Consider the following 20,564-nt stretch of genomic DNA (forward strand, 5'->3'; position numbering starts at 1 on the left):
GCGGTGGTATAATCATGCATCCAATAGGTGGGAGTGATTATTATTATTATTATTTTTTTAATTTTTTTTAAAGGGTTTTTGACTTTCTAAACTGTTGCCCTTTCCACATCGCGGTAAAGCAACAATATTTGCAATCAAAATGACAAATACCCTTTAAAAAAAAGAGATTTGTGTCCCATTTCCACCTGAAAATTCTTATGGTAATAAATTATTATTTCATGAGCACTGCTATTATGCACATCCATTAATGAGCAGAAGAATTGGTAGTCTATTATGCGCATTGACTTGACAATTGCTAGAGTACCATGTTAGAGAAAACAAATCAAGCTATGCAAATACAGAAAAATTGCATTTATGTATACCAACAGATATCCTAATAGAGAAAAAATCAGGTTAATATAAGTTGATATAGCAAGTCTAGCTATTTCACTTGAAGTAGAAGGAATAACATGAAAGGCAACCGCTGATTCAGAATTTGAATCCAGTAGAGCATGTAAGCAACAGTTACACCACTTGGTAATTCTCTGCGATTAACTGCGTTCTTTGGGAATGCTTGGGAGGGGCTCCACCCTTCAGAGGTATGACACTTACAACCTGTAAATGGAATTTAAAGACAACTTAATACAAGGCATTGAGTCATAAGAGAATAGGAGACGGTGAGTGATGAAATGAATAAAAATTAAGAGAAAAACAATTAGTAGCATATAATTCCAGATATTCTGTGGAGATTCAATGGCCCCATCTTTCTTCAATACCCATTATCATAAAAGGTGATTTAGAAAAGAAAAAAGAAAAGAGGGCACCACAATAGCTAATGGCACGGGATTGGTTTCGAATTGATCAAATGACCCCAAGTCCCTTTTCAACCATCTTCGGAAGAAACAAGTCAAGAATATTACATATGGTTCTACTTTAGTCAAGCTTGTGTGATGTTCACTTGCATCAGACTAGAGATGCAAGCTTGTGTGATGTTCAGTTACATGCTTTATAGATGGCTAATGGTAACTAAGCCATTATATTCCACTTTAGTAGTATTGAGCAAATAAAAAAGGACATCTAAGGTTCATATATGGTGTTATAAACAAGAACATACCGAATCATAAAGCACAAAAGAGTTTGATTATACAAAGTGAAACTTAAAAAAAAAAAAAAAAATTGACAACTAAATAAATCAAATTATGAACTGCCCAAAATGATCTAGATATGAATTGCTATAAAGCATATGTGCTTGTTGCAGTTAACAGGGGCAAAGCAAGTAAAGCAGAAGGCAAAACTTACAGAAAGAACCTCAGAAACATAGCCAGTAACAAAATCAAATAAGAAGCAAGAGCAAACCTTAAGGTCACTGAATGTGTTAGTAGCTAAGAACTGCACAGATATGGGGAAAAATACAGATGAATCTGCTGGGGGAACAACAAACTCCATTGATCCACTGTCAAGGATTCAAAAGTGAAATATAAGAAATCTGCAAGCACTAGTATTAAAAATATATGTAGCACACAGAGTTTTGAAGAGAAAATAACACCCCAAGGTTTGCACACCTGCGGTTTGAGTCATCAATAAGAAGTATGGACCACTCCAAGATGGAATTCCTCGTGTCATACCTACAAGACATAAGTGGTGCATAAAATATAATGGATACAGAAAAAAACTAAAGAAGCCAAAATGTTTAAAGTTTAAACCACGTGATGTTTGGAAGATATAATTTTAAATATGTTAACTATAAGCATTTTCTCAAGTTTTCTGTACAAAAAAAGAAAAAAAAAAAAGAAGATTTTGGCACCTTCTTTTGATTATTATTTTAAATTGTGATTTTAAGATCTGAATGTGACAAATTGCTAGAGCTCTATAATTAGTTCTAGAAGTGCTTGTCTACCCCCAAAAAAAAAAAAAAAAAATGATAAAAGCCTCTAGGTGTAGCCTGCAACTGCAATGAAAAGTTTGTACCAGAGTAATGAATGGAACTCCACCGAGTAAGAATACAAACAGTCAAATCTCAATTCAAAACAATTTCCCTGAAGTTTTTCCTTTTTTTTCCCCCTCTCAATAGTTCACTATTTTCTTTTATAGGTAAGTTACCCACACACCTCAAGGGTTTTAAACCTACAACCTCATCTTCCATCCTTTTTTGTGGGAGGAGGAAGTTTCATATGGGCCAAAGCTACTCATTCTTTTAAAACAACTTAGTACATAATGAATTTGGAGGGTTCAAAAAGTTGATGAAAAATGTGGGACAAAACACAATTTAAAACAGATCAATGTCAACCAAGTCTCTGCGTCCATATATGTAAATTGTGAACATCTTGTGGAAACCACCAGTATCTCACGAAATTTTATCTTTTACCAAGACATACCCAAGGACATAAAAAACCTGAGTCAAGGACTTCATAGTCTATAAGCCAGTTATGGCACCCATCAGTAAACCTTCACAAATTAGAAGTTAAAATTAAAGAAAACAAAATAAACTTGAACTTCTCACCTCCATTCCCCATCAATCTGCCTAACACTTGGTGCCTCTCGAAGAGCTGGAAGAGGTACCGCGATCACAACATTTCGTAGGTCAAACATTGATGAAGCTTCATATTCAATGCTAACAAAAGTTTCATTTCCAGAAACAGAGGGCCAGCAGTTGACTGTAACATAAATTTATTTATGTAAATGATTAGAGCATACAACACAAATTGTATATCGGGAAGATGAGAAGTGTAAGGCTTTAAGTTTTTAACCCACTTGACAGTGGCACCATTGACTCATCTGTACTTTGCATTCTCCACTTCAAAAGACCAACACCTGCTGCATCACCACCCTGACCTGTGGGAAAAGGCCTATTTGGGTCCTTCAGTCCTAGAATATTTTCATTGGCAAATAATTCTTTGTTCATGTTAGGGTGTGCCTTGAAAAGGACGCCTGGATTCCCACCAGTTTCAATCTGAAAAATAAGGCATGATATATCATAATTGCAATGAAACAAAGCATAAAATCCATGGTCACTTGTTTCGACGCAGCCAGAAACAGATATATATATATATATATAATTTCATTATTTTTTTATATGTAAAAAAATTTATTAGAAATGAAAAATCATTGGGTACACGAGTAGTATACTAGATGCTCAACATATTGTATACTAGAGGCTCAAAATTTCTAAGTTCTATCAATAAACTCTAATAAGCTTGAGCAAAAGAGACTTCCTGATGCCGACATCCAAATAAATAGAGTTTGCAGAAAATATGAAGCCAGAAAAAGACTGTTACTAAATAACAAATTCAAAGCAAGGACAAAAATTTCAATTAAACTTCTGGAAAAAAAAATGCAACTAGAGAAGTTTCTCTTGGCAACAATATTTTATTATAGTTCCTAAGATGCAAATGAAAAGTACAACCCCATTTCTATTGTTTTTACTTAGTTAGAAAAGAAAGTCCCAAGCTTAAAAAATATTTTGAAACCAAAGTACTGCCTAATTATGCACACATGTGCGGGCGCACACACAGAATACCTGAACCTGGATATGCCCATCTTCTTGGTTAAGAATTTGAAGTGACAATGTTCCTTGAACATCAAAGTTACTAAGTCCCCCATCTCGTTTCAGTGTCACACTGATTTTCTCCTCAACAGTCAAAGTGATGGGATCAGTAGGTGGTGGAGCAGATGATTTGGAATGGCTTGCTTTTGGCTGCACATCCTCAACAATTACTTCACCTTCTGCTTTCAAGGATTCCAAGAACTGGTTTGTCTTTTGAGATTTACCAAGCTGCATGCCAAGACCTTTTGGAGGAGCAGTGGCAGAAGAAGGTGGACGACCTAAGGATGATGCATACATTGTCAAAAGTGTTCTAAGTGAGAAATACTTACCATACCAAAAACAAATCTAGAAAAAGTCACCTATGTTCTGCAAAGAGGCAACTAATGTAAACCTTACACACAGAGCATTGCAGTGTTACTTAAAAGAGATTACAGCACCTGTTTCTAGAGGTTGATACATTTTTTTTATAAATAATCAAATGTGCTCAGAAGATTCAAATGAACAGACAGCATGTGTTATTTATCAACATCATCCACAAATCATCAAAATTGGAAGTGCCCTTGTACAATTCATGCAGATAAACTGGAACAAACCTTTAGACTTGCTAGAAAAGGAATCAAAGTCAGTGCTCAATCCAAAGCCAGAACCACTTCCAAAACCACCTCCACCACCACCAGATATGCTCATATCGCTAAAGCTACTCTCAAGTCTTCCAGAGCCCATTGACTGTATAGACATTGACCCAAACCCTCCTTTATCACCTCTGCCCTTTTCAATCTGCAGAATATATAATAAGAATTCAAATAATGGATGACTTAACACAAGGGGAAACAGACAAAAAATAAGGACAGAAGCCATAACATGTCTCTGGAATATACCTTGCTTTTGTCAATCTCACTAGCTTTGCGCTTCATAACATCCTTGGTTTCATTGATCTTACTCTGCAATACCAGTTTGTGCAACTTTTCTTCATGACTCTCCATCTCACAGTACTGCTTAACCTGTGCAACAGTTACATTTTCCTTGTGCCCAAGAGAGATGACTTCGTCAAAAGCAAAGATAAGCTCAAAAGCTGTCCTGCAAATACCTTCTTCATCTAAAGGATAAGAATATTCAGGTACCTAGAAATGTTTAAGGAAAAAAATAATGCCCCTGTTTGACAACCTTGACATGTATATCTTTTGTGAGCATCTTTAATGTAAATATCTTAAAAAGCATTGCACACCACAGAAACTTCAGAAATTGTGAACACAAAAAATGACGAAGAATACAATAGGATCAAAAGAAAAAAAAAATGGAATGCAAATAATATAAAATAATGGTTGGAGGCCAACTGGGGCATTCCATAGTCAAGTCTAGTTGATTGTCTCAAATTCAATTATGATTATTGTTATTTTCTCTAAGATAGTATGCCCCTGATACAGATATGTTTATGGTTTCAAAGTTGTATAGTCGTGTGAGACATAATCTAATACTTTCAAGTTTTCATGGAATGGAGCAGCCCATTGATGCAGCCATGGAGAAAGGGCGTGGGTGGTGGTTAATTTCAAACTTTCTATTTGGGAACTTTTAATTTTTACTGAGTGGGCTTATATACAACATCCAATGGAGACATGGGTTATGTGGATTTGAAGACTAGGTGACTCAGTCACTAACATAGTGTCTAGTTTAGGAGATTCAATATGAACCATGGCAACTAAATTGCTGGGAGTGTAATGTCCAAAATGGCGAATGCCTCAGAATAAGGATATTCAGTTTAGTTTAATCAAGAAGCTAACAAGATTTCCAGGAATATGAAATGTCCACATTTGGTTTATTCTTTGGAACCTTACAACAATTGTTTGTTTAATTGTTAATCTAAATTTAATAAGGATGCTACAATGTTAAATCAAATACATTGCTGAATAAATTGCATAAAAACACACACAAAATTTTTCTTTAAAAAAAACATTTACAAGTTTGTCTAACAAAATAAAAAATTCAATTGATATTATTTTTGTCATTCAACTAAAACAGCCACATTCCCAAGCCATGGGGAAGCAGACTCTCTTTATTTTCAATGGGAATCCACATCCTCACATAAGCAAAAATTTGTGGAAATCTCGATACCTATAGGCATCTTGACTCCTATAAGCCACGGACAACCAAATGTGGGAAGACCTGATAACTTGAGACGATTCCTAGGCATCCTAAAATATTCCATGACCCAAATGCCACATAAAAGTATGGGGTTACATCAGTTTTTACTTGAGTAAAAATTTTTACCGTTACAACTTAATGTGCAATGAAATTTCAAATTTTCGTAGACTTTTGTAATGAAATTATGTTTATTGATTGATTCGCTGTCTCCTTGACTAAACATAACTAACCTCTATCTACAACACAACCCAAATCAGGAAAAAATGATTTTCTACACTAAACCGTCATCCAACAAACTTTATTAAAGCTGTTACCCAGAATTCCCTACAACCTGAATTTATCCTAGAGTCAGTCACTCATGAATTATTGCCCAACCCACTTATAAACCCTAGTCATGCTGTCTCACCTATTGGAGCCCTTAAATTATAGTTTTCCCTAAGCTTAGCTCACCAAATCAGCATATAAATGTAGTCAGCTTACAATCTATCATACATAGATTGGCCATGTAACCTGTCAACTTAGGAGAGCTAATCCAGAGAATCTTCAGTAGTTTTGAAGCTATTGAAAGAGTGTAATCACATGCTTTCCAGTGTGATTGCTTGGGAAACCTAGGTGCAAGTACCTAGGCTTTTAATTTCTTTATCTTTGTTTTCCTAAAACCATCTGAATCCAAATAACCAGACCTTAAATCTTTAAATTAAACCTACAAAGAAAAAAAAAATCCTAACTATATTCCAAAATCATCTTCCAGCATGCCCTAACAACTGCTAAACCTTTCTATATCAAACCATATTCCGAGGCAAATTTTAGTGCTGAAACTGAAAGTTCCTAAACCAGGATTTGGATCCATGCAAATCATGTTATAATTACAGCAACCACTTCATTATTCTCCTAAATATCCAAAATAGGTGGATCAAAAAAATCATGCTGAACTCAATACAAGAACATGAACTGGAATATATATCATCAAGAAAAGGATACAAGCTTAGATAGCAGCCTCAAAGTCTCCAAATCTTCAAGGATGTTGCTCTGTTTGTTTGTCACAAGTAGCAAGTACAAAGCTTCAATTGGTTGGTAAACGTAGCGCACATTTTCTGTCTCAACATATGTGTGTTGTTTTCCAGTTCCTACCAACTTGGGAAAAGCCGCAAGAAGACCTTCAATTCTTATACGAGACATATCCACAAACTGCCTTGAAACAAGCACTGAAAAAAAAAGGAACACAGAGCAAGGAATCAATAACAGATCCAGGTCTAGACTTAACACATCTAGGAACAGTCAGTGAAAAAAAAAAGGCAAAAAGTATTTTCTGCCCAAAATGTAGGGAGAAAGAATCATTTCATTGATATGAGATATATATATATATATATATATATAGATACACACAGATAATATCATAAATACAGAAAATACCATAGTAAACACATTTGACAACAGAAATGCTCAAGGCTCTATGATAATAGGAGTCTTTTTTTTTTTCAAAATACAAATCAACCAAATTCCATAAACAACATACCACGTGGTTTGACCATGAGGAAATTGAGTACTCTTAACCAGGCTTTATTAGGAAAGTGGCTTTGAATATTGGAGTAGAACAGGATCAGTTGTGAAGATGTGGCATTGGAGTGAAGTACAGAGTTTTAAGAAAAAAGAAAAAAAGAAGCAATTTCTCCTCTAGTGGACAGTAAATAGGATGTCTTGGAGGTCACACAATCTGGTAAATTTGATATTAGTTCTTACCATTATGAAGCTTTTACAGAAAAATTTGAAGAACATATGGAAGGTAATGGTTCTGAAAGGTTGCAATCTTTGACTGGACAGCTGAATGGGGGAAGATTTTTTCAATGAACAATATTCAAAATTTGGGCATAATTATAATGGATTGGTGTAATATGTAAAAGGAAAGATGAAACAGTAAATCAGCTTTGACTTCACTATGTTGTAGCAGGACCATTTAGGTTAACTGTTTTTCTTTCAATGTTTGGGGTAAGAGGGATGATTACATATACAGTTACTAATTTGTTTGCTTGCTGGCAATGAAATCTGACCAGTCTAAGAATATCTATTCCATTATTATGTGGATGATTTCAGGAGAAAGGAATAGCTGGACTTTTGAAGGAATTGAGTTTTCATTGGTTTCACTTAAATCTCTATTCCTGAAAACCTTGTTTGACTGGATATGCATGAAATTCTCCAAAGCCGTAAAAAATAATAAAATAAAAAAGCAAAAATAATTGTAATAAATTTTGTTAGATGCATCAAAGCAAGACAGTTGATCAAGTTGGATGGTTGTTGAAAATCTTGAGATTGATAGCAAGGGAATTAAGGATTTTTTTTTTTTTACTCAACTAAAAGAAAAAAGTGCAAGTGATGAGCAAAGAACTCACCTTTCCCAGACTTGCTTATGATGGAAGCCGCAAGAACAACCTATATCACAAATGAGTCTGATTAAGAAGCAATTCACACGCACACACAAAATCCTATTCAGATATATACTACAAATATAGGAACAGCCAAAAAAAAAAAGGTGCCAAAAATGAATTGAAGCAGCTTCCAAACTAGGTTCAGTCTTAAACAAAAAGTTCAGGGGAAGCTTAAAGGAGAAAAAACAGAGAAGAGTAGGAAATTTATCATATAATATCAAGCTTTAGACTCTCCACCTCATAATCCAAATTGTTACCTAGTTTATTTATTATTCAGTAAATGATCTGCCCTTTAGGTATAGAGTGGGGTCAAAATGTTCAAACTGGAGTAAATTGTTTGTAAATTTCTATTTCTAAGAAAGGAATTTGAGCATTTTGTATGTATATATCTGGTGCAGATAGATAAGAAGATCAAATTCATGCATAAGGCACAATTCTTCAAATTTAACTATTACAGAGTTATTCAATATTTCATTTTTTACAAAGGAGCTCATATAGAGTTCATATAGGAGCCCCGCCATAGCAGAACTCAACCAACTACTTAGTGTTAATAGTAAAATAAAACATTCAGGTATCCTTGTCAATTTAGGGTCGCTTCTAAATTGGTCTCTTGACTTACACCTTGAGTATTACAACAATGTCAATTTATCCCTTCTGTCAAAATCCATTAGAATCCTGGTGTTAACCAACCAAAAGCAAAATTGTTTTGAACATAAAATAAGGAAAAAGAATGACATCATTTTGAACATAAAATAGAAAAAAACAGTGTTGTTTTGTAGCCAGGTTAACAGCAAAAATGTGACAGACCCTAATAGAAGGGTCACATTTGACATCGTTTATTTGAAGGTGTAAATTGTAAGTTTAAAACTCGAGGGACTGATTTAGAAGTAACCAAAAACTAGTGTCAAGTGCATTTTAGCCAAAAAATTTCTATACTTCTAACAGACCACCTTTCACGATAATCATGCATCACTTTATGGTAATGCAAACTTTTATGAAGATTAAAGTTCTAAGGGTGGCATTGCAGTTGAATGCAATTTTAAGCAGTAAAAATTGTCAACCATTCAAGAAAATGAAGAACTACTATGAATGATACTCCATATGCAGCAATGCAATATCCAGCAATGAGACTTGACTCATTCCAATTAATGAATTATGGAATGAAATTATATCCAAATCTCATAATTCCTTTAAGAAACAGCATTCAGAAATGAGAAAACAAAAGATTAAGAAAAATAATAATAAAGTATAAAATCTTACCATCTTGGATCTTGGTTATTCAAAACTGAGAACCGACAGAGACCAGCTTCAAAAGGCAGGCAAGAAACACCGTATTTGTATCAAACACCTAAAGAATAAAAAATCCTCATCAACCTCACAGGTATCACAACCACTTATATAACCCAAATCATATAACCCACTCTTACAAATGTGCACACACACACACAAATCTATATGTAGCAATAATAATCTCATGCAACGAGTATATGCATCCTCCCTCTCACTGTGTGTGAACCCCAAATCTGTTGTGCATGTGCAGACACACATTTGTTATAGCAATTATTATCTTTTACACACGTGCACGCACACAAACACACAGCTCAACTATAGCAATTATCATCTCAAGCAACAGAGACATAGCTTATAGCAATAATAATCTCATGCAACGGTTATATGCATCCTCCCCCCTCACTATATATCCGATCCGACCTTCGTTAACTAACTATAGGCATCATCTTGCATACAATTTCCATTCAATTTGTCAAAATCTAACGAATTCGGAAATTCAGAATCAGATCAAATAACATTTTCCTCCACAGAATCCAAAAAAGCTGCGAAAAAATCATAATGACAATGATAATTACAACATTACTACATCAGTAATCGGCGAGGTTAAAATCTGAAATCAAATCACGAAACTCAAAAATTACGAGCGGATCAATCCGGATAGCACAAAAAGATCGTTTGGTTGCCGAGAAAATGTAGGAAAATGAAAGAAAAACTCACTGAAACCTAATCTCGATCTGAAATTCAGTTTAACACAATTCAACCATTAGGCAAATTCTACATTGAATTGAATACTGCGAAGAGAGCGCTAAGGAAAATGAAGTGAATTCTAGGAATAAAATGAGAGAAAATTAAGAGATTAAAGGGATGAGATCTGATCTGAGAAAGAGAGAGCTTACCAGCTTGATCTACTTGATACTTCGTCTTCTAAATTCTAATTCTCTTTGAGAGAGAGAGAGAGAGTGAACGAAATCGAGTGGGAAAATTTTGTGAGGAGAAAGATAATAGGAGATTAGTTTTATGGGCTTTTTCTTAGGCCGATTATGTTATCAGACACTTCTGCATACAAGATTGCAAGTGCAGTCCATACTATTGGGCCTTATTGGGCCATAATTTTGGGCTAAACCTTAACGTGGACCAAATAATTTTTATTTTTGTTTTGATAAAAATGATCTTTCCTTTAATTTATAATGCCCAATTGATCATTATTATCCGGGTAAGACATTGATTTATATATATTTTTTGGGTGTAAATGAGGTTCAAAGTTCAAGCCCAAATTTCTTATTTGATGACAAAAGATTTTACCGATCAAGTTAATTGAAATCTACCATTTTAATTTTTTTTTAATCAGCTAAATTCTAACTAACCCAATTCTAAAAGTTTAAAATTATAAGGGAAATTAAACCAATCTTCTTTGAGATTTCATCAAATAACACTTCTTCAAATGTTTCAAAAATGACACTTAGAAGGTGTTTGGTTCGCTGTGATGTGGCCCTTAATGTTATGTACATTATGATGATGTAACATTAATGTTTTTGATTTATTTGATTTATTTTTTTTTAACATTACCATAATTTAAAATTACAAAATATATTATATCATCTTAATCTCATCACCTTCCTAAACAATGTAATATTGTATTCTTGTATTGAGATTACATTAATGTAAGATAACAATAACGAAATATTAAAGTGTAATATAACATTAAAGCGAACCAAACACCTCCTTAAGTTTTAAATGTTCCATATATCTAACCCAACATAAACAACAAAACTTATTTATATTTACAGCTAAAAAATTTAGCTCAGGATTGAAGATATAAGTATCACTACAGATGCTATTAAACATAGCATAATTATTCTAAATCATATTCACTATATAATCAATTGAATGGAAATTTTGTCTTGCCCATTAAGATAAAAGACCTCAGTTTAAGTAAAGGTGAATGATCGTAACTGGAAGGATACAAGAAAACTTAAAAAAAAAAAAATCCGAAAAAAGAGAAGAAGAAAACTTACAAAAATTAAAGTACAATTTCAAATAATAAATATGGATCGTTTACTCTACAAATATTATATTTTCTGAATTATGCATTTTTGTACACACTTGCTAAATTCGTGTTTTATTTTTTTATTTTTATGTATACGTATAACTATCGTCACTCTTGATTAGACCATATAAGAAAAATTCTACCAAACTTTTCCTCACGAGTCTGCGCACTAAAAAAAATTCGGTCCTCAAGAGACAGAAATTCCTAAATTCTGACCATGGAGGGTCCTCTTGTGGCTGCAATTGCCCGAAAGACTTCTTGTTGCAAATATCCTTCCCCCCCCCCCCCCCCCCCACAATCTATGTGACAAGGCAGTAAGGCAGCTCTCCATTTTCATTAGAAGACAAAATGCCTATAACTTTCCGTGTGGACTTCAGCATGCTAATGCATGAAAAAGCAATTCTCTTGGTTGAAATGTAGCTTTTATGTGGGGGCAAAACTCTGTGTAGTACTTCATTGCACTTGATTGGTTATGTTGAACACAAAGTCAACCTTTGTAGTTCACAACCTACGGCTATACCATTTTAGGTGCTATACTATCGAGTTTGTTTGGATACCGTTTATTATTGAAAACTGAAAATTGAAAATACTGTAACAAAATAATTTTTAAATGTGTGAATAGTATAGTAGGACCCAATTTTAAAGAAAAATTTGCTAAAAAAAAAGGTTGTGAATCTTGTGAATAGTATATGGGACCCACATAAAAATGCAAACTTATTGCTGCTGCAAACGCAAATGTCTATAGAGGTTTGTGTTTAAGTTGTGAGTAATGAGCAAGGAGGCCTTAAACTAGAAAGCAGAAACCAATGGGTATTATTTCCTTCGTTCTTATCCATACTTACATAATATTTTTATTCTCCAAAGTCTCCTTTACACTAGATAGCATTACTACATCCCAATTTATCAGTGAAGAAAACACCTTAGTTTCCCAAGATGGAACCTTCGAACTGGGTTTTTTCAGTTCTGGTAGTTCCAACAATCACTACTTGGGAATATGGTACAAGAATATCCCAGTTAAAACCATTGTTTGGGTTGCAAACAGTGGCGACGCTAATCAGAGGTCAGGGTGTTCCCAGGAACACCCTGACTTCAAAAAAAAAAAAAAATTATATATAATAATTAAATTTTTTTTATTTGTTTACCTTTAAAAAAAAATAGGAACACCCTCAAGTAATATCAGGAACATCCTCAAAATTTTTATGCCAAACAAATTTTGAACTAAAATCTACAAAAAAAAAAAAAAAAATCATCAGTTTTTGTCGTTACAACCACTCACCACCACATCGCCGGTCACTTCCATGTCTCCGGCCACTTCCATTTGGTCAACCGCAGTCTCCCCACCTGCTTCAGCTTCTTCTTCCTTGCCGTTTCTTCTCCGTTCTCTGTTTTTCTTCGACTTTTCCGCTTCTCTGCTCTTTGTTATTTCTAGTTTTGAACGCCAATTACCGTATGTTCTTTGTACATTAGAGTCCCACTCCTCACATGAATACTGAAGTCATTGAATGAGTCAACAGTTTTCAAAATTTTCAACCTTATTTCCAACCACCCACGTGCCTAGCTTTTACATTTGCACATTAATTTTTATTTCTCTTGTCTTTTCATTATTGCATTTAGTAAGTACATTTACTTTTTTTTTTTTTTTGAAATAAAAAGGTTGTAAGTACATGTACTTGATAATATTATTAAACTACAACTCTTCTAAAAAAAAATTTATACTACAACCATAATTATTACTACATTTAAAGGAATTATTATGTCAGATTTAAATCATTTTATATTTTTAAGAGAATATATAAAATTTTTAAGAAAATATATATATTTAGTAGTAATTTCAAAACAATACACCGATATTAATTGGTATCAAAATATTTCGTTTCTCTAACTAAACCAAAACGGCCTCCGGTACAGTATTGGAGAGGCAAGGGTGTGTGCACACATGAGGTGTGTACTAGTGTGTGCTAATGCACAGTGGGGTATGCTAGTCTGCTAGTAGTTAGTAAAAAAAAATTAACGAAGCAACTAAACATCAATAATTAATAATTTAATTAACTAATACATTATAAAAGACAAAAAAATTAAATTAAATTAGGCTAAACATCAATTAATAATTTAATAATTAATGAAACAACAATACAACAAATTATAGTTTATAAAAGAAAAACAAATTTATGAAACAACTAAACAACAATAATTAATAATTTTATTAATATTTCAAATGAACTTATAGTTTATTCTATAGATACCTTTGTTCATTTCTTTTCTTTTCATTTTTTTTTTTTTCCTTTTGAGATTTTTCGGTGTATAGAATGCAAATTTGTTTTGGTTTTAAGAACTTTTTTTTTTTTAAAGCACAAACTTCATGCAGGCCAAATCTTGAATTTCGGTTGATATTTACCAAAATGTCTCAAAACAGACTGAAATTACCCGAAATTTTTTCAAAGTGGAATAGGAACACCCTGAACAAAATTTCTGGAGTCGCCACTGGTTGCAAATCGACTCAATCCGATCAATGACTCCTCTGGCTTGTTAATGATAAACGATAGTACATGCAGTGTTGTGGTTATGAGTCAGAATAACAGTATTGTTGTTTGGTCTACAAAAGCACAAAACCAAGCCAAGAATCCAGTGTTAAAGCTCCTAGACACTGGAAATCTTGTACTAACAGTAACAGATGAGAAAGACGAAAATTCAAGAATCACCTTGTGGGAAAGTTTCGACTATCCAACTGATACATTTTTACCAGGAATGAAGCTGGGATGGGACTTAAAGAAAGGCGTTAACTGGTCTTTTACAGCATGGAAGAAACCAGATGATCCATCTCCTGGAGATTTCACCTATGGGATATTAGAAATGGGAATTCATTCATATCCTGAAGCTTATATCTGGAAAGGCAACAAAAAGTTCTACCGTACAGGTCCATGGAATGGCCTCAGGTTCAGTGGTTCACCAGATTTAAACCCCAATCCAGTTTATAATTACGACTTTGTCTCTAATGAGAATGAAGTGTACTACACGTACACCCTCAAAAATAAGTCTCTAATCTCAAGAGTAGTGGTGAACCAAACCGGCCATACCCGTGATCGCTATACATGGATTGAAGCAGAGAAAGTTTGGAGGGTTTATTCATCAAGACCTAGGGACTACTGTGACAGTTATGGCCTTTGTGGAGCCAATGGAAATTGTGTCCTTGCTGCATCACCGGTCTGCCAATGTCTAAAAGCATTCAAGCCTAAATCACCAGAATTGTGGAGCTTAATGGAGTGGTCTCAAGGTTGTGTACGCAATAAACCATTGAGCTGCCACACAGATGGGTTTGTTAAATTTGTTGACTTGAAATTGCCAGATACTACATATTCTTGGGTGAACAAAAGTATGAGCCTTGATGAATGCAGGGTCAAATGCTTGAACAACTGTACCTGTATGGCTTATACAAACTCGGATATCAGCGGAAGAGGTAGTGGCTGCGCCATCTGGTTTGGTGATTTAATGGATATTAGACAATTTCCGGCAGGTGGGCAAGATCTATATATCAGAATGTCGGCTTCAGAGCTACTAGGTGTGGGGTTACTTTTGGCTTTAAATTACTTTTTCCAGCATGCTTTCCGTTCAGTTTCTACTTTGTTTGTTTTGTTAGAATAATGGTTAAAATGATTAAATTTTATTGTTTTCTAGTTGGTCATCATAGAAATGGTCATATATGGTTAATTGTTCCCCATTGCTTAATGTGGTGTCTTTGGAGGGAAATGAATATTAGGTGTTTTGAAATTAATGAGAGATCCAAACCAGATCTCAAGACTTTTTTCTTTAGGACTTTATTAGATTGTTTGGCTACTCTGCAAAACCAATCATTCTCTTCCTTTCTTGATTTTTTTGATTCTTGTAATTTTGTTGACCCCTTGTCCCTTTTTTGATATCAATAAAATTTATTACTTATCAAAAAAAAAAAAAAAAATTTCTAGTAGCTTAGACTCTTGGGACAATCAATAATTTATCATGATATTAGAGTCAATGAAACTAAGTTCAAACCTTGTCTCCACTCTATTTTCTATTTAAAAAATTAAAATCTCAAGTGTTGGACCTACATGTGAAAGGAAGTGTTCGAAAAAAGGTTAAAGGATTAAGCTTAAGCTTTGTAATTCACCATTTTGAAACAACTTAACTTTTTAAATTTATAATGTTTAATGCTTCCCTTGCCTTTTCATATCTGTTAGCTGTATTCTAACTATATTTCCTTTGCTGTGTCAAATTCAATTATGAAGAAAAAAGACATGGTACTAAGATCAAGATTGCAGTAACAGCTGCTGCTGTCCTTGCTGTAGTTTCTGGAACACTCTTAGTTGGCTTTTATATTTTCAGAACCAGGACAAACTTAAAAGGTAAATAACTTTACCATGACAATGAGTCAAAAAGCTTTTTTATTTTATTTTAATAAATGACAATCAGGACAATGAGTTATGGAACCACTTAAAAGGCTTTTTTTTTTAAAAAAAAAAAATTTAATTTAATTTTTATAAATGGAATCTATTAGTAATATAAACAGAATCAAGTCAACTTATTCCCATTCTCATAATACAATATTTTGGAATAGGATTATCATGATGTATGATATAATCTTGTTCAAAGTTTGTCAGTGCTTTGCAAAACAATTTCACAAATTGAGCCGTGGCACTGTCATCAGACTACGCAAACTTAGGCAATTTGTTGCTTGGTAATTGGTATGATATAGACCTTTAATGAAATTCCAAGTGGACATTCTTGAATAGAGTACTCTTTCTGAGGTTGGCTTGTGGCTTACACCTATTAGGCCTTCATCCACTCGTCGTGTTATCCTTAATTACTTAGCAAAAGGAAAAAAACAAAATATTGGGTTCCAACTTCCAAGTGGACATTCTTGAATATATAGGCCAAGGTGCTCATTTTAGTATATATCTGTTGGAATGGTTAAATTAGCAAGATGCTTATTAGACTTGGCCTGGTCTTAATTGATACAAGTTGAATTTTAAAAAATTTTCGAGTTTGATTAGCGCAGTTTTTATTATGTTAATGGTACCTTGATTTCTTTTAAGTCACTATATAAGCATAATTCTGCTCATATTACAATGTATTGGATTCAGTTTCATTTTAATTTCATTGCTCAAGTTGGATAGTATCTTTCTGGGAGAAAGAATCTGCATTTTTTTTTTGTGGATAAACTTCAATGCATTAACAAGAAGGAAAAGAAACAAAGGGGTAATCAACCTTACAGATTGCTGCCAAGGCAGGGGGAAGATTACCATTATTGAAAAAACAAGAGTGATTAGAGGCAAGAGCAAATTTTGCAGCTGCGTGGGCTGCAGAATTGCAGTTCCTCTTTTCCCACACAAAAGAGCAGGAATTAAAGAAAACAGCTAGAGAAACAGCATTAGAGACGGTGGTCTGGATGTGCCAGTTGACAGGATGGGTAGGAGAAGAATCTGCGTGTATAAATCATTATTATTGCTCCTATGATAGAAATTTAGTAATCTGAGATTTTGGTTATTATTGCAGCTGAACTAAACCCTGTCATTCTCAATATATTACTTCATGTTTCTTTCATATCTCAGTTCTTTCCCTCTGTTTTTGTTTTTGTTTTCTAAATTTCTTTTCCATTTCAGCAAAAAAGGAGCCGAATGGAATTATAAGTCATCAGAACAATGAAGATCAAAAGGAAGACCTTGAGCTCTCTTTCTTAGACCTATCCACAGTAGTTGGTGCCACTGACAACTTTGCTCTCAACAACAAGCTTGGTGAAGGTGGTTTTGGACCTGTTTACAAGGTAAACTTGTGATATGCTTGTACAAAAACAATGACAGATGATGAGACAATCTTTTACTTTGTTTCTGTTACAGATTTTAAAAATCTTTCTGCATATGAGAATTTCAGGGCATACTAGAAGACGGACAAGAAATTGCTATCAAGAGGCTTTCAAGGAGTTCTGGACAAGGATTGAATGAGTTCAAGAATGAAGTAAGATTGATTGCCAAGCTTCAACACCGGAATCTTGTAAAGCTTGTTGGTTGTTGCATTCAAGGAGAAGAGAAAATGCTGGTTTATGAATACATGCCCAATAAGAGTCTAGACTCCTTCATTTTTGGTTTGTATCCACAAACCTAATACATTTGAGCTAGTGTAACTAAGTTATCAATATTTCATAAAATATAGAAAATTTCCAATTTTGGCTGAAATTTAGGGATATATAATTAACTTGAACTTGAAACTTACCAGATCAATCAAAAAGTAAACTGTTAGATTGGTCCATGCGCTTCCATATTATATGCGGAATTGCTCGGGGGCTTCAATATCTTCATCAAGATTCCAGATTGAGAATCATACATAGAGATCTCAAAGCAAGTAATGTTTTACTTGATAGTGAGATGAATCCTAAAATTTCAGATTTTGGAGTAGCCAGAACTTTTGGAGGAGATCAGTCAGAAGGAAACACAAATAGAGTAGTTGGAACTTAGTAAGTATATCATAACATGCTCTTAATGTAAATCTACTTTCTTTCCTAATTAGTCTTTCTCACTTAAAACTACTGATATCCTGTAGTGGTTATATGGCACCAGAATATGCTTTTGATGGGCTATTCTCAACAAAATCTGATGTCTTTAGTTTTGGGATTTTGTTGCTTGAGATCATAAGTGGGAAGAGAAGCAGAGGGTTTTATCATCCAGAAATCAGCTATAACCTTATTGGATATGTAAGTTTCAAGTAGTTGATTTCTTATCAAGTTATGTAGTAGAAACATTGTTTTTGTATTCTAAGTCTACATACATCCAATTTCACAACATGTTGTTGACTATTTTAGTAATGATGAAAAATTGGTGTCCCTAACAGAATTGTTATAAATTTTTAGGCATGGAGACTGTGGAATGAGGGAAGGCCATTAGAATTGACTGATGAATGCTTAGGACAATCGTCCACATTGTCTGAGGTTCTCCGTTGCATCCATATTAGCCTCTTGTGTGTGCAACAGTGTCCTGAGGATAGGCCTAGCATGTCATCTGTGATTGTGATGTTGGGCAGTGAGGGTGCATTGCCTCAGCCCAAACAACCTGGTTTCTTCTTGGAAAAAGATTCAAATGAAGCACATTGTTTCTCAAGTAAGCAGGAACCATCTTCGACCAATGAAATGACAATTACATTATTGGACGCTCGGTAAGAACTTTGTACTAAAAAAACTCAGAGAATTGTCGATGCAGAATCAAGTTTGATTATAATCTGTAATCATTTCCTACATTCAAGTAGGCTATGTCAATTCTATTGGTACCTAAGGACCTTTAATTATTTGCACTTATGAAGAGAGCAATGAGAAAAATGAGAGAAAATTCAGAGATACAGGTGGCTGAAATCTGAGTTGAGAAAGAGAGCTTAACCGGCTTGATCCAAATTCTAATTCTCTTGCTGTCTTACACACAGAAAGACTGAGATGAAAGAGTGACAACAAAAACAAGTGGAAAATTTTTAGGAAAGGAGAAGGATATAATAGTATGGTTTTATGTGCTTTTTTCTGGGCTAAGTACCTAAACAGTTGCAATTTCTTGGGCCAGCATTTTGGGCTACATATTCTAAAGACTAATTTGGATTAGATAATTTTAATCTTTTCAATCCAAGAAATCTAATTCCAAAAGGTAAATAAATTCTAATTAGTTTAATTGGTAAAATTTTCTATCATCGAAACCAGTATTCAAATTTACTCTCTCCATTCCAAATTGTAAGTCCTCCATTCTATTTTGGGATATCCAATAATAAAGTTCTCTTTCCAAAATTATTAAATAAAATTTCTATTTACCTTTTACTTTATTTAAAAAGAAAAAGTCATTCTTTCTATATAATTTAAATTAACGAGGACAGTTTTGAAAATTTGTACATGACCAACATAAGCATGGTTAAATTTGGATTTTCTAAACATGAACAACATTTTAGTACAAAGTTAGTATTAAATTTGTCAATTCTTAAAACATTATGAAATTACTGTATTATATTAAGAAATACATTATTCCTTACTTTCTCTCTCTTAGTGTGTGTATATATTATTTATTTATTTATCTGAGATAGAATTCTACTCTAGCCTAATCTCTATTAAAAAAAGTGCATATATGTTTGTGAAATTCCCTCGTGGAGACTTAAACCTTGGCCATTGCCCCTCCTACTCCACAAGAATTTATATTTACAAACTGACCATCATGCCAAAGGTATTTAGCAGGATAAAGAATAGCAATTAGTTTCTCTCTAGTATATTGGTCCTCAAATAGCGGATCTTTTGGTTTGTGTTCCACGCAAAAAAAGGTCACAGGTGAGGCCAATAAGTAATTCATTATTTAAAATTTAGATGATAAAAATGCCAATATAAAAATTTCAATTGGAATAATTTAATAATCAAATAAGTATAATCCAATTTAATAATAGGTTAAGTTGGTTCCACAAAATGGAGAGGAAAGAAGATTGGCTTGGAACCATGAGTAGCGTAGTCTAACATTTTGTATGTAGAGCTTAGTTTAAATAACTTTTTATTTACGTCCACCCTTTTTTTTTCTTCTTCCTCATTTTTCCTTTAGATCACATGTCAAATAATACATATTTTTCATTTGTTTTTATATATGTATATACCCATATAATATAAGTTTTTAAAATTATAGTAAAATCAAATATTTCAATTTTTTTTAAGGAAAATAAAATCTTTCAAATAGTTTCTCAGAATTGAGCTCACTTTTCTCTTCAATGGGTAATTTTTTTTTTAATACTTTATCAACTTTTTGTTGTCTAAGATTTTTATGGATGTAATCGTGTCTAATGCACCCATTGAAGTAAATAGGCTTCCACTACTGAAGAGAGAGTTGTATGATATCTTTATCAAGTGCCTAAAGAATAAAGATATCTTAGTTTAAGAAAGGCTTACATTGAATTTCCCCTTGGTGGAATTCATTATGTACCCTAATAATGCATCTTAGGAATATCAATATTATTACCACTGCACACCTTTGGTGCAATGATTACTCTACAAATATGAGTATTTGTAGGGTGTTGGGGGGAGGAAGGGCCAGGGTTCAAGTCTTCAGGAGGGAGTTTCACACACATATACACTTAGATTAAACTAAAGTAAAATTTTTATCTTGTAAAAAAA

General features: G+C 33.6%; 2 protein-coding genes across 3 annotated transcripts; one reads left to right on the forward strand and one right to left on the reverse strand.

Moving 5' to 3' along the window:
• Positions 1-244: 244 nt before the first annotated feature.
• LOC115977472 (coatomer subunit delta-like) lies at positions 245-10,373 on the reverse strand. The gene is made up of 12 exons (XM_031099336.1): positions 10,272-10,373; positions 9,346-9,433; positions 8,050-8,089; positions 6,644-6,867; positions 4,402-4,644; positions 4,117-4,300; positions 3,497-3,801; positions 2,731-2,929; positions 2,480-2,633; positions 1,542-1,604; positions 1,336-1,432; positions 245-594 (listed from the first exon to the last, which is right to left on the reverse strand). The coding sequence occupies exons 2-12, from the start codon at positions 9,346-9,348 to the stop codon at positions 505-507; spliced, it is 1,602 nt and encodes a 533-aa protein (XP_030955196.1). The 5' UTR covers positions 9,349-9,433; positions 10,272-10,373; the 3' UTR covers positions 245-504.
• Positions 10,374-12,379: 2,006 nt separating this feature from the next.
• LOC115977476 (G-type lectin S-receptor-like serine/threonine-protein kinase SD1-1) lies at positions 12,380-18,723 on the forward strand. Of its 2 annotated transcripts, XM_031099340.1 has the most exons (8): positions 12,380-12,453; positions 13,907-14,978; positions 15,682-15,798; positions 17,056-17,216; positions 17,324-17,534; positions 17,834-17,903; positions 17,990-18,140; positions 18,297-18,723. In XM_031099340.1, exons 2-8 carry the CDS (start codon positions 13,952-13,954, stop codon positions 18,600-18,602), a joined length of 2,043 nt encoding a protein of 680 aa, XP_030955200.1. In that variant the 5' UTR covers positions 12,380-12,453; positions 13,907-13,951; the 3' UTR covers positions 18,603-18,723. The 2 variants fall into 2 exon arrangements, with proteins under 2 accessions (XP_030955200.1, XP_030955201.1); XM_031099341.1 differs by lacking the exons at positions 12,380-12,453; positions 13,907-14,978; positions 15,682-15,798 and adding an exon at positions 16,840-16,862 and having other exon boundaries at positions 17,666-17,903.
• The last annotated feature ends 1,841 nt before the right edge of the window (positions 18,724-20,564 follow it).

The sequence above is a fragment of the Quercus lobata genome, chromosome 2 (assembly GCF_001633185.2).
Source record: "Quercus lobata isolate SW786 chromosome 2, ValleyOak3.0 Primary Assembly, whole genome shotgun sequence".
In the NCBI taxonomy this organism is placed as follows: Eukaryota; Viridiplantae; Streptophyta; class Magnoliopsida; order Fagales; family Fagaceae; genus Quercus; species Quercus lobata.

Coding starts and splice junctions, on each gene's coding strand:
- LOC115977472 (XM_031099336.1), bottom strand. Junction 2,930..3,496: donor ATGGGCATATCCAGGTTCAG/GTATTCTGTGTG, acceptor CTTATTTTTCAG/ATTGAAACTGGTGGGAATCC. Junction 1,605..2,479: donor CAGATTGATGGGGAATGGAG/GTGAGAAGTTCA, acceptor TATGTCTTGTAG/GTATGACACGAGGAATTCCA.
- LOC115977476 (XM_031099340.1), top strand. CDS start 13,952: ATGATAAACGATAGTACATGCAGTGTTGTGGTTATGAGTCAGAATAAC. Junction 17,217..17,323: donor GTTTTGGACCTGTTTACAAG/GTAAACTTGTGA, acceptor TGAGAATTTCAG/GGCATACTAGAAGACGGACA. Junction 18,141..18,296: donor GCTATAACCTTATTGGATAT/GTAAGTTTCAAG, acceptor ATAAATTTTTAG/GCATGGAGACTGTGGAATGA.